The sequence below is a fragment of the Sabethes cyaneus genome, chromosome 3 (assembly GCF_943734655.1).
Source record: "Sabethes cyaneus chromosome 3, idSabCyanKW18_F2, whole genome shotgun sequence".
In the NCBI taxonomy this organism is placed as follows: Eukaryota; Metazoa; Arthropoda; class Insecta; order Diptera; family Culicidae; genus Sabethes; species Sabethes cyaneus.
The window spans coordinates 106,344,905-106,359,191 of NC_071355.1; the positions used below are offsets into that span (position 1 = coordinate 106,344,905).

Below are 14,287 nucleotides of genomic sequence, written 5' to 3' on the forward strand. Positions count from 1 at the left end.
AACATCGAAGCCCAAGTGTGCAAGCGTAAGGTTGCGGGAAAACAAATATCGATTGTAAAAATCGTCACGGGCAAATTTAAATCCAAATTGTAAAGCGATCAGGGGAGTAGTTCCGACAGCTATAGGCGTTCTAGCCAGTCTTTTAGCGTAGATTTGAGGAATATTTTCTTCACGGTAGCCCAGAGCCATTGCAATTTTGATAAAGTAATCCGTCAGAATTTATACAGAATTCTTTTGCATTTACAATTTATTTTTCTGGGTGATGGAAGTTTAAAAAGTATTCAGACCCGAAAGTAATTGTATGATTTCAGGCGTTTTCTGGGATGGCATTTCAAACATTTTTCATCTATTCATTCAAAGGAGAAGGGTAATTTTAATACTCGACAAGAAAGGTTTACGGTTTAGTTTTAAAAAAATAATACCAATGTGGTATTACAGAAATGTTGTAGTTATTTTTTTGCAATAAATTCATCAATTTAAACAACCCTCGACTTTGAAAATACATTAAGGTACCCCGGGGCAAGTGGGAATACGGGGTAAGTGGGAACGGAGCTCATAACTCTCTTCAACCTCATTTTCTCCAAACAAACCTTTCTAGAAATGAAAGATACAACTCAAACGCGTGTATTAAAAATATAAATTATTTATAGCAGGCATTCCAAACATCAAAATTGGACTTTAAATTTGAGCGTGATTTTCAATTTGCGTTCTAAGTTTGACGCACCTTTCTAGAAATGATATTTTGACCACAAGCTTTACGTAAAAGTACATATTTTTTTGGCAGTAGGTAAATATAACGAGTGTATTAACAAATTACACCCGAAAACTATTTGTTTAATTTGACAAATGGCATTAAAATAAATGGGTCGAAATAAGGTCGGCACTTCGAACCATCCGGGGCAAGTGGGACCTATTAAAAATAAAGTGTTTCAGCACAAAACTTCCTGTCTTAATACATTTTTTAGATGAATTACCGAACATTTTCAGTTCAATTACATAATATTTATATCAGTAAAGCTTTAAAATAAAACCGAAAAGGACTAAACCAAGTGGCCCCAAAAAAAAAGCCCACATGCACAGCTTATGAGGGAACTAACAGTTTGGTCACACCTAAACGATGTTAATTGAATTTGGAAAGGCAAATTTGACATAATTAAGCAAATCTGCAACTGGAATTGAAACAATAAAGTGTTGTGGTTATTACAGCGTAACTATCTCTTATGAGTAGCTCTACCGAATTGGGCATGGTAGAACAAACAGATCATAATCGTAGTTTTGAGCTATTAAACAATGGTTAATCCTAAATTACGTCTCGCAAGAATTGGATACAACGACATATTCAACTACATTTCATAACAATAATGCTTTACAACGTAATTGCTCACGATCTGTGTTTTATGTAAATTATAAAATCGCCCGTTGTGATCTGAATTTGTTACGCTGTTTTCGAATGAACCCTCGTACAAATATTGTTTGGCTGGTAAACGGCTGAATAATGCGTACCGTCGGTGCCTTGTGCACGTGTAGGCATAAAATAGACCCTACAGTGGTCCATAGCCTCTTATTCAGCAACTCCTATTCCTACCGCCTCGTGGTACCAGCCGGGATACGAGCAACTTTGGTGGAGATCGGGTAACCAACCCCGGTGGAAGCCAAGGTCGCATGCTGACAGGAAAGGAGGGCTCTTTCGAGCTTCGTTGGCCCTCCGGCGAAACAGGGGGTTGGTGTAGCAGGCTTTGCGAGCCGTCACCACCAAAAACACTAAAGCACGGAACGAAGAACAAATATATTCTTACTGGAACAATCGGAATAGACCCACGCGACGAAAAAGGACTATGGATTGGAAACTCGGGACGTGGAACTGCCGATCTCTCAACTTCCAAGGGAGCACTCGAGTGCTCTCCGACGTATTGAAGAGCCGCAAGTTCGACGTCGTAGCGCTGCAGGAGGTGTGCTGGAAGAGCTCAACGGTACGTACGTTCAGAGATGGACATACCATCTACCAGAGCTGTGGCAACACACACGAGCTGGGTACAGCTTTCATAGTGATGGGCGAGATGCGGAAACGGGTGATTGGGTGGTGGCCAATCAATCCTCGAATGTGTAGGTTGAGAATCAAGGGCCGATTCTTCAACATAAGCATTATCAACGTGCACAGCCCTCACCTCAGAAGTACCGATGACGACAAGGATGAATTCTACGCGCAGTTGGAGAGTGAATACGACCGCTGCCCAAAACATGATATCAAGATCGTCATCGGGGATTTCAATGCTCAGGTCGGCCATGAGGAGGAATACAAACCGGTGATTGGAAGGTTCAGTGCACACCAGCGAACCAATGAAATGGGCCTAAGACTTATCGACTTTGCCGCCTCCAAGAATATGGCCGTACGTAGTACCTTTTTCCAGCACAGAATCCACCATAAGTACACCTGGAGGTCACCAAATCGGACAGAATCACAGATCGACCACGTTTTGATCGACAGTCGGCACTTCTCAGACATTATCGACGTCAGATCCTATCGAAGCGCTAACGTTGACTCGGACCACTACCTAGTTATGGTTAATATGCGCCCAAGACTCTCCGTTGTGAACAACATTCGGTACCGACGCCAGCCTTGGTTAGATCTCGCGCAGCTGAAGCAGCCAGACGTCGCCGCAAACTACGCGCATTCACTCGAAGCTGCGCTGCCGGAAGAGGACGAGCTGGACGAAGCCCCTCTCGAGGACTGTTGGAACACTATCAAAACAGCCATCAGCAGTGTAGCGGAGAGCTCCATCGGGCATGTGGCCCGGAATCAGCGGAACGATTGGTTTGACGATGAATGTAGGAGGGTGATGGATGAGGAGAACGCTGCGCGGGCGGCCAAGATGCGCAGTGCCACACGTCAGAACGTGGAAAGACACAAACAGAAGAAGATGCAGCGAAACCAAATCTTTCGGGAGAAAAAGCGCACCCTGGAAGAGCAGGAATATGCAGAGTTGGAGCGGCTGCATCGTTCTCAGGAAACGCGGAAGTTCTACCAGAAACTGAACGGATCCCGCAAAGGCTTTGTGCCGCGAGCCGAAATGTGTCGGGATAAGACTGGCAGTATTCTGACGGACGATCGTGAGGTGACGGATAGGTGGAAGCAGCACTTCGACGAACACCTGAATGGCGCCCAGGCGGAAAACCATGGCGGCGGGGGAAAGCGATTTCGACGGTGCAGCAAACGGGGAAGAGGTGCCAGCCCCAACGATAGGCGAAGTTAAGGAGGCCATCATGCAGCTAAAGAACAACAAGTCAGCTGGAAAAGATGGCATCGGAGCGGAGCTTATTAAAATGGGACCAGAAAAGCTGGCCGTTTGTCTGCACCGACTAATTGTTAGAATTTGGGATACGGAACAGCTACCGGAGGAGTGGAAAGATGGGGTTATCTGCCCGATCTACAAAAAGGGCGACAAGTTGGACTGTGAGAACTATCGAGCGATCACCGTTCTCAATGCCGTTTATAAAGTGCTGTCCCAAATCATTTTCCGCCGTCTATCACCAATTGCGAATAGATTTGTGGGAACTTATCAAGCCGGCTTCGTCGAAGGTCGGTCTACAAGGGATCAAATATTTACACTGCGGCAAATCCTCCAAAAGGGCCGTGAATACAGAGTTCCCACGCATCATTTATTCGTTGACTTCAAAGCCGCATATGATACCATCGACCGGAAAGAGCTATGGAAAATCATGGACGAGAATAGCTTCCCCAGGAAGCTCATCAAACTGATTAAATCTACGTTGGATGGTACACAGTGCTGTGTTCGGATTTCGGGTGGATTGTCAAGTTCATTCGAATCACACAGAGGGCTTCGTCAAGGTGATGGTCTTTCATGCCTGCTGTTCAACATAGCGCTACAAGGTGTTATGAACCGAGCGGATATCAACACGCGGGGCACGATATTCAATAAATCTAGTCAATTCGTCTGCTTTGCTGATGACATGGATATTATCGGCAGAACATCTGTGGCGGTGGCTGAACAATACACCAGACTAAAGCGCGAAGCAGAAAAGATTGGGTTAAAGGTAAATACGTGTAAAACAAAGTACATGCTGGCCAGCGGAACCGAGGCCGAACGACACCGCTTGGGCAGTAGTATATTGATCGACGGCGATGAGTTTGAGGTAGTCGATGAATTTGTCTACCTTGGCTCACTGGTAACGGCGGACAATGATACCAGCCGTGAGATTCGGAGGCGTATTATCAGCGGAAGTCGTGCTTACTATGAGCTCCACAAGCAATTGCGGTCGAGCAGACTAAGTCCCCGTACAAAGTGCACCCTGTACAAGACGCTCATTAGACCGGTTGTTCTCTACGGGCATGAAACATGGACAATGCTCGAGGAGGACCTGCGGGTGCTCGGAGTTTTCGAACGACGAGTGCTAAGAACGATCTTCGGCGGCGTACAGGAGAGCGGAGTATGGAGGCGGAGGATGAACCATGAACTCGCACAGCTCTATGGCGAACCCAGTATTCAGAAGGCAGCTAAAGCTAGACGGATGCGATGGGCAGGGCATGTTGCAAGAATGCCGGACAACTACCCTGCAAAGATGGTGTTCGCCTCAAATCCGGTAGGAACAAGACGACCAGGAGCGCAGCGAGCAAGATGGTTAGACCAGGTGGAGCGAGATCTGGCGGAGAGTACTCGGTGTCCGAGGAATTGGAGAGCGGTAGCCCTTAACCGAGTTACATGGAGAAATTTTGTTCTACAGGCTTTGTCTTAGGACGGCAAGCCACCTAAGTAAGTGAGTAACAAATATTGTTTTTGATTGCTTCTTGCAATGCTTTTACATTTCTGTATATTAACTTACACAATTTACTATTATTTTATGCTTTTTAATCAAATTTGTATATACCATTTACCGGGGCAAGTGGGACCTATCGCCATAATTTTGAAAATTCTCCTCCAGATTCATTTTATGTAATTTGATAGGCCTTTTTCGTAATTAATCCTGCGAAGTGATACCACAGTTTTTGTGCTGAAAGAATTTTGAAATAATCATAGGTATAGAAAACACAGTGAAATAAACCCAAACTATGCATTTTTTAGGTCGCACTTGCCTCGGTGTACCTTACACGCAACACGCGAACACGCAAGTGTCGAAAACTAAAACAAGGGGTCGAAAATTAGCCCAATGGGATATTGAATTGAAACGAGAAAATGAGTGAAAAATACACATCGTACACTTATTTCCTTTTTAATGTTAATTGAATATACATCCATTGTACTATTCTATCATATTTTCGAAAAAATAGCGCTATTTGCACGATATATTGCATTTTGTTAGTCATGCGTTGGTTTCATAGGTCGAATTATAGTGCCCTTACCCTACTAGTCAGTACACCTAAGAAAACGCATGCCCCTAAATAGAGGTGATTTCTTCAGGGGGGCTGCCCCCCGCTCCCCCCCCCCGCAGTGGCCGGCGCTTCTGACGGCGGGTCGCCGGCGAACACTAGCGGCCTTCGGCCGTCTCGCCCTGAACCATCGAGGAAATGTTTGTTACTCACACGGTAAATAGGTCTCACACTTTAACCCATTTCCTCCCAGCCAAGGTGAGTTAAAATAGGTGATCTAGTTTTCACAGTTTGTAGAACAGAAGTGCGCGGAACGATTGGTTAGCAACCATCAACGTTGTTTATACATTCAATAGTTTCCGCTTTGAAAATATCGGTGATCGTCAAGGGCAGTGGTGCCCAGGCATGGGCGTGGTGCGGGCCAAATCAGATCGCCCAATAATGCCGCGGGCCGCAATAACCTCTGGCCATACCAGTGCATAACAAAATGAAAAATATACGACAACAAAAACCATTTTCTAGGAATCACCCCAAGATTTAAACCGGAAAGCATTCCGATGCACAACATGCACGAGGCATTACAACTAAACTGAGTGACTACTACGTCATCAAAAAAATTTCTCAAAAAAGTCCACCTTCTCTCAAATCAGTCCGCGGGCCGCACGAATCATCTTGAAGGGCCCCATGTGGCCCGCGGGCCGCAGTTTGGTCATCACTGGTCAAGTGAAAAACAAATTTGAACATCAGAAAACCTCTCTTGACTAACCTTGCTCCCAGCGTCGTGAAAACGCAACGCACCCTCGATCTCTCGATTTTAGAGAAGGCCGAATTAGAGATACCAAATTGGACCCAAAAAACAAAGAAAGATCGGGAAAAAATCTAATCGACCTGTTTTTGCTTAAAGCTTAGATGTTGCATATAACAAAATTACAGCTATGTAAACATAAAAGGTCTTGTTAATTTTCATTCAGCTCAAACTAGTAACATTACCCTCTGATAGCAAAGGCGAAACAGGTGAAAGCGGAAACGCCAATGACAGTACTTCTGGATTCGAATATAATGTTCTAAGCTCTCCGGAACGATAAAGCTACGTAAAAACTGCATACCATCCCACACCCCCTGTAATTCCATAAGTTTGCATTTCTTCGGCGTACCGTTGCGGGACATAGGGACAAAATTAAAAATATATCTCTGCGGGTTTTTAGTTGATCCAAAACAAAACTTTTCTGAAAGTTTCAGCTTTTTATCTCTGCTGGAAAATATGTGGGGCTAATGGATTAAAATGAGTGTAACTCATTTGCGCTTAAGAGAAAAAAACTGTTAGTACTACAAATAATTACCAAAATAAAACATAAGGCACAGAATGTGTTTGTTTTGTTCTTAGACTAAGGTGCCAGTGTTTTACGAAATGCTATTTTTCCTTCATTTGATATTTTTCTAAATAAAAGTCTGCGACGAGATTTAGTCAAGTAGAGGGTTGACCTTTCGTGTTTCGAACTTTTATGATTCTGTCAAATAAGAGTTTAGCCCATAATACGGCCAAATACAATTTCGGTCTTTGGTGGCAGTTGTTGAAATTCGGCCATTTGAATTTTGGTTATTTGTTATTGGATCCCATCTCATTTGAATCGTCTGTGAAGAGTCGTAAAACATTTTTCACGGAATTCTATCAAAAAGTAGTTATGCCATATGTTTTTCTGCCAAATGGTCTCATTGATGTTTCTATGGCAAACGACGTAATACCAAGCAGCATTATGCTAAATGACTTTATGTTGAATGAGTGGCTCCGGTTCTTATTATATCGTGACGCACTATTGTGTTATATTGTGATGATTGACTCAAGTGCGTATTCGTAAGTGATTTTTTTTAAATTATGCCTATAGTCCATTATGCTTATCATCCATTATCCTATCGTCCATTATACCTATCATCCATTATGCCTATCGTCCATTATGCCTATCATCCATTATGCCTATCGTCCGTTATGCCTATCGTCCGTTATGCCTAACGTCCATTATGCCTAATGTCCGTGTGCCTATCGTCCGTATGCCTAACGTAGCGCACCAGACAGAAAGGTGTATTTCAAAAGAATCCAGATGTAAAAAATCTCGTTAATTTCCCTTTTGACGTAGGACTACGTCTTACGGCAAGTTTTGAGATAGGGTGTCATTCCAAAAAATCGAAAAATGCAAGCGTCACGAAAAATGAAAGGCTTTGGGCGCTAATAGCTCAGCGGTTTTCCGATCGATTTTCAATATTCTTACACCAATCGATCGGAAAATCTTCTAAGAATTGACCCAAATGAAGAAAAGTATGGATTCTTGATGCTGAACTATTGAAAAATTGAAAATAATGAACCTATGTTTTATCAGAATTCTCGCTACGTGATTGGTTGTAAGATTCTTTACGAAGATCTGAACCTATACCAATTTGATATCTGTGCTTGGGAAGTAAGCCAAAAAAAGTGACCAAGTTTCCTCATTTCAACAAGATTTCTTAACACCGCGGTTAAACCTGGACCATTTTGATGTCCTTACTTGGGAAGTACGTCAGAAAGAATGACAAAGCCCCGCGTGCCAACAGATTTCTTACGAACGCGATTAAACCTAGTCCAATCCAATTTAATTTGATATCTGTGTTAGGGAAGTGTGCCAGAAAAAATGACACAAGTTCGTCGTCCCAACAGATCGTAAATTTTTTAGCGCGAGACGATTAAACCTAGGCGAATTTGATATCTGTGTTGGAAACATGTGCTACAGCTGCAGTGTTCGGTTATAGCTTTGTATGAATACGCATGCTTGCCGTTTCATTAGAAGTGTAGTGAAAAGATGTGCTGTTGATAAAATAGGATTGAATTGGTAAAATCCCTTTAACGTGGGGAACCATGAGTAATAAAAACAATCTTTAATTTCTGTTAGGTAGCAGGAAAGCTATAGTTTGTGTTCTTGCTTTTGTTAAATTGTTTCCAAATGCGCATAGAAATAACTCTGAAATCTTTTGAGAATTGAACGTATGCAGTGTTACTACTTTGATAAATGTTACATACAACGCATGTAGCATGTATATATGTTGCATATAGCATGTATACACGAGGAATCGAATGATTACAAGCATGGATACATGCTACTATCACTACAAAGAGACTCACGTAGTCCTGCATCACCTGTATATGCGGTCGTGTCTTGTACACAACCCCTCTGATTTTTAGTGTTTTTTGTCTAAATTAGTTGTTTACTCTTGAATTATTATTCTATAATGAATTCATTTCTTCTTTTCAATTCAAATTCATCTTTTTATGCGAAATTTTTATGTGCAAAATTGAAATTTATTCGAAGATACAGATATTAACTTCGATTAACGCACATCGAAATTGAAGAATTGAGTTAAAGATAATAGGATATGCAACTAAAATAAAAAGGATGAAAACCTCTTCAAACACATAACTGTGCAAAACAGTAAGCAATTTGGTCTGTAGTTTAGAAGATAATTTGAAGAAATTTTCTGATCCAAATAGGAGAATAGTGTGGCCATTAACAAGGGGAGGTTCAAAAACGTAAAAAGGCTTTGTGTCGATTTATAGGGATTACCACCAAGAAAAAAGATTTATAAGTGGCTGGGGACAACAGGAGGGGAACACACAAAGGGAGTAGACACATTCAAATGAAGGAAAAGGTTTTTGTCTCTTGCATTATGAGAATTTTCGTTACAATAACAGATATACAACTGACTGAGAGACAAAGATCAATCAGCTAGTTTTGAATAGCTCTCAAAGCATTTATGTAGGTGACGGATGATTACTAGTTTGGGGTTGTTATACTTACATGAATAGTGCCAACGAAAATTGTTCCGCAAAGAAGGTACAAATTTGTGTCCGAAAAAATACCCTTAACTTCGTCAAGATCTTTTTTAGAGAAACCCATATGAGGTAAGGCTTGCAATGCATGTTGAACGTGTGCTAAAAGTTTTAATTGTCCGACACCCACTGGGATGTAGTTGAGCTCCAACGTAAAATTTTTCATTTCAGATGTGATTTCTTTCAAATCATGCTGCCGCGTTTTTAGAAAATCAATTAGCATGATGGGAAGAAATTGGTTTTTGTAGTTGATGCGAATATGAGACGCAAGTTCTGGTGGTACATCGGCCGCTGACATTTCGAAATGTTCCGTCATGATATTGAGAAATATTTTAGTCCGAATGTGTGAAACAGGATTATGGAATTTTCGGTTTTGTTTCGTTTTTTGTTCCTGAAAAAAAAATAAAGACATGTAAGTACATGAAAAATGTCAAACTTCGCCATTTTCCTGTCATATGCAAAAGAGACGTAAAGGTCAATTTTTGGTCCAAAATGGCTGTATTTTGCCAAAAGTTTATGACGTGGGAATAAGTCTATGTTTGCTATACTGGGTTGGGTAACACTTTGTGAAAACAAAAATAGAAGTGTAACGTTTGAATGAAAGATTTCAAAGAGATTTTTTTTAATCCATCAAAAAAAATATGCGTATCAAGCATTTTTGCTTAAAGTTTAAACATGAAAACCAAATCCAATCTTACTTTTTATATACATATATAGTGTACTTTTTATTTATATATAGTGTACATTGAGACACTTTTTTCAAAAAATTTTTAAAATACACCTATTTGAATTCAATATAAACCATATTTTTGGGTAATAAAAAATAACTTAAAGGTCGTGCTGTATATTGTGTCGATAAAGTATCCATTACTGTTCACATATATACATTTATAAACATATAAAGAACAAATCGTGGACATCTGACTTTTAACTTACACTTCAGAACTCATTTACAGTCATTTACAGGATTGATTTGCAATTGAACACAAAAAAAAAAAAAAATCAAAAAATGCGTGGCGAAAGTTATGTCTCAGTGTCAGCCACGTCTATGTGCACTATGTATTAATAAATAGGATATAACTGATTTTAGGTTAAAACCGTCTCATGAAAAATCCGAAAATCTTAGCCATCTGCAAGTATCTGCAATTAGTTTTTATACCAATTTGTAGGGAATTATTTTAGCTATCTGCCCAAATGTTCATTTCAGAGAATACCTGGAAATACCATGGCTGGGAATACCTGGGAATAGTGCGATTTTTTTCATATATTTTACAACTTATTAAATATGCGTCCAAGCGTCAAACAATCTTTACAGAAAATGTGTATTTTAGCATACTGAATAACTTTGTAGGACATTTGAAAGCAATAAAAAAAATCGTGTACAAAGTTATTGAGTGTAATTGATTTTTTGGCGCTCTTTTTTAACACATCATTATATTTTGCAACCGGTAAGAGATAGATAGTTACTTTATTCAGCAAAGTTGCTTATTTTAGTATGTTCTGCAACTTTTTGGAGAAATTTTTTTTGAAATTATTCAAAAAAATAAAAGTAGGTATCACCCTAATAGGTGAATTCAAGGTCACCCTAATAGTGCAGAAAGATGCGCTATATTTTATTATTAAACTTCTCCGAAGACACCACCCTTCAAAAATTACGCAGTTTTTACCCAATTGCTAATGTCCGCACTTTTTCGAAACCGGGCCACTGTGCACCGATAACATTTTGACACATTCCGCGGGCCGGTATACCAATCAAACATTTTATAAAAATTGCTTTTAGCATAGTTGAATTTTTTCCATGATTGGGCAATGTTTAAAGCTTTAAAAACTGCCTTAATGGGTATTCTAGCATTTTAGGAAGTTATAAAACGTGCATCGAAAATAAATGAAATTCACAAGAAATAAATGATTTTTCGTGATATTTTTAAAAATGTTGCTACAGTGCGCTAAAACATTTAATAATATCACTTGTTTTCGACCAACATACAAAGAAATATATGCTGAATCCATTCCAAAAATAGTTTGGAAGTAATTTTTTGTAGTTATTTTGTATTTCAAGTGGATTAAATAGGGCCATTTTTTTGCGTTGTAACGTCACGAAAAAGGTGTACTTTTTCGCTTTCGCAGAAAAGTACAAATTCGAACAATCAAATAATCCATATTCTCTTTGTACTCATAATTACCTTTAAAACGGTGCCTAAAAAATGAAGATAAGTTAAGTAGAACCTTAATTACAACTGATTAAAGCTCGCGTTGTAACGTCACGGCGGACAGCCGGACGGATTCAAAACAAGTGAGACATAAATAATAGCATCGAAACCTTAAGATATAGCATAATAGTTGCTTCAGAAAAGTTTCTTCATTTAAAAAGCACTTTTTAGTGATGAAAAAACATTTGGACATTAAGGTGCCCCTAAGCAGATACAAAAACTATTTTCTCTATTTCAAGTCAGAAATGATTGCTGTCTACAGAAAACTTGTAGAGAAACTAATTTCAAGAAATTTCGTTGAGTGCTGAAGGTTTCTATTTCTTACATGAAAAAAGTTATAGAGCCAAACTCTTAGGGACACCCTTAAAAATAGTTTTGACGTAAGACTACGTCTTACGGCAAGTTTTGAGATAGGGTGTCATTCCAAAAAATCGAAAAATGCGAGCATCACGAAAAATGAAAGGTTTTGAGCGCTAATAGCTCAGCGGTTTTCCTATCGATTTTCAATATTCTTACACCAATCAATCGGAAAACCTTCTAAGAATTGACCCAAATGAAGAAAAGTATGGATTCTTGATGTTGAACTATTGAAAAATTGAAAATAATGAACCTATGTTTTACCAGAATTCTCGTTTCGTGATTGGTTGGAAGATTCTTTACGATGATCTAAACCTATACCAATTTGATATCTGTGCTTGGGAAGTAAGCCAAAACAAGTGACCAAGTTCCCTCATTTCAACAAGATTTCTTAAACCGCGATTAAACCTAGACTATTTTGATGTCCTTGCTTGGGAAGTACGCCAGAAAGAGTGACAAAGCCCCCTCGTGCCAACAGATTTCTTACGAACGCGATTAATGCTAGTAAAATTTGATGTCTGTGTTAGGGAAGTGTGCCAGAAAAAATTACACAAGTTCGTTGTCTCAACAGATCGCAAATTCTTTACTGCGAGACGATTAAACCTAGGCGAATTTGATATCTGTGTTGGAAAAATGTGCTACAGCTGTAGTTTTCGGTTATAATATGACTCTGTATGAATACGCATGCTTGCCGTTTCATTAGAAGTGTAGTGAAAAGATGTGCTGTTGATAAAATAGGATTAAATTAGTAAAAGCCCTTCAACATGGGGAACTATGGGTAATAAAAAAATCTTTAATTTCTGTAAGGTAGCAGGAAAGCAATAGTTTATGTTCTTGATCATGTTAAATTGTTTCCAAATGCCCAGAGAAATAACTCTGAAATCTTCTGAGGATTGAACGTATGCAATGTTACTACTTTGATAAATGTTGCATACAACGCATGTAGCATGTATATATGTTGCATATAGCATGTATACATGAAGAATCGAATGATCACAAACATGGATACATGCTACTATCACTACAAAGAGACTTACGTAGTCCTGCGTCACCTATATATGCGGTCGTGTCTTGTACACAATCCCTCTGATTTTTTTTATCTATCTCTTTAATAACACTTCGTACGCCTTTTAGATGTTCTAAGAAATTGGTAATCGAATCAAATTGCACATTTTCGTCGAAGATAGTAGAGATCTATCTTTTTCCCTTTAGGAGCTATCCCTTGTTTCTTTTATTTCTACATGTTCACCTACGGTTGCCTTCATAATAACTTTTTTTGGATTTTCGACAGAGTTCTACTCTAACTTGTACATGGTGGGATACAGCATAAATTGACTCACAAAAAACAAGTGAGTTTAGCTGCTCATAGCTGCTCTCCCCCGAGATACATCCCCTTGAAGAGTACATGTAAAAATAAAAAAGCAGTGATAGCTTCTAAAGGGAAAAAGATAGAGGTCTACTATGTTGGACAAAAATGAGCAATTTAATTAGATCACCAATTTCTTAGAACATTTGCAAGGCATACGAAGCGTTATTAAAGCGCTAGATAAAAAAAAACTATTTTTGAGGGTGCCCCTAAGAGTTTTTCTCTATAACTTTTGTCATGTAAGAAATAGAAATCTTCAGTATTCAACAAAGTTTCTTAAAACTAGTTTTACTACAAATTTTCTGTAGACAGCAATCATTTCTGACTTAAAATAAAGAAAATATTTTTTGTATCTGCTTGTGGACACCCTAATGTCCGAATATTTTTTCACCACTGGAAAGTGCATTTTAAATGAAGAAACTTTTCTGAAGCAACTATTATGCTATGTCTTAAGGTTTCGATGATATTACTTATATCTCACTTTCTTAGAATTACTCGCACTGCGCGACGTAATTTGTGAACAACCCCAAAATTACGTAGTCAAAATAGTGAAAGACATACTATCAACACGTCTTTGGATTATCTGTTATATACAGAAGGCAGCAACAGTGATAATTGACGAATAGAGTAAGGAGGGGTAAAAGTGCGATGAGGGTAAAAGTGCGATTCAATGATTTATCAGTGCGGATTCCGAGTAAATTGACAACATTGGCATGGATGGGTGAGTACTTTGACAGCTTAAATCTATCAGAAACATTTGTTGTTTACGAAGCATAGTTGCTGAGTTATGGGTAAATGTTATTTTAGAACGGTTTTGCCTTTCTACTATATAAATATATAGTACTAGCTGAACCGACAAACTTCGTATTGCCACAAATTAACCTGTGTTGTACATAAATCATGAATCTCGGATGATCTTTGTCACTTCTCGAGTTTTGCAAACCCCCCAGTGGGCGGCGCTTCCGACGGCGGGTCACCGGCAATACTCGCGGCCGTCTCGTCCTGAATGATCTAGTGTTACTATAGATAGTTTTTGTGGTCTTGTATTGACTAATGTTTTAGGGAAGAGTCTCGAATTTCTCGAGTTCGATTAGTTTTTGAGTTTCGCAAAAATTTCTGTTTTATTTGTATGAGAGTCCATATCCCCCTACCATAGGGGTGAGAGGTCTCTAACTATC

The 14,287-nt window shown here is 39.3% G+C and overlaps 1 protein-coding gene across 1 annotated transcript in view; it reads right to left on the reverse strand.

Moving 5' to 3' along the window:
* LOC128741134 (lipid scramblase CLPTM1L) overlaps positions 1 to 14,287 on the reverse strand; it is a 107,737-nt gene that overhangs the window by 30,683 nt on the left and 62,767 nt on the right. Inside the window, exon 3 of the mRNA XM_053836728.1 lies at positions 9,145 to 9,567. Coding sequence (XP_053692703.1) covers positions 9,145 to 9,567 — 423 coding nt within the window. The remainder of the gene's footprint in view (positions 1 to 9,144; positions 9,568 to 14,287) is intronic.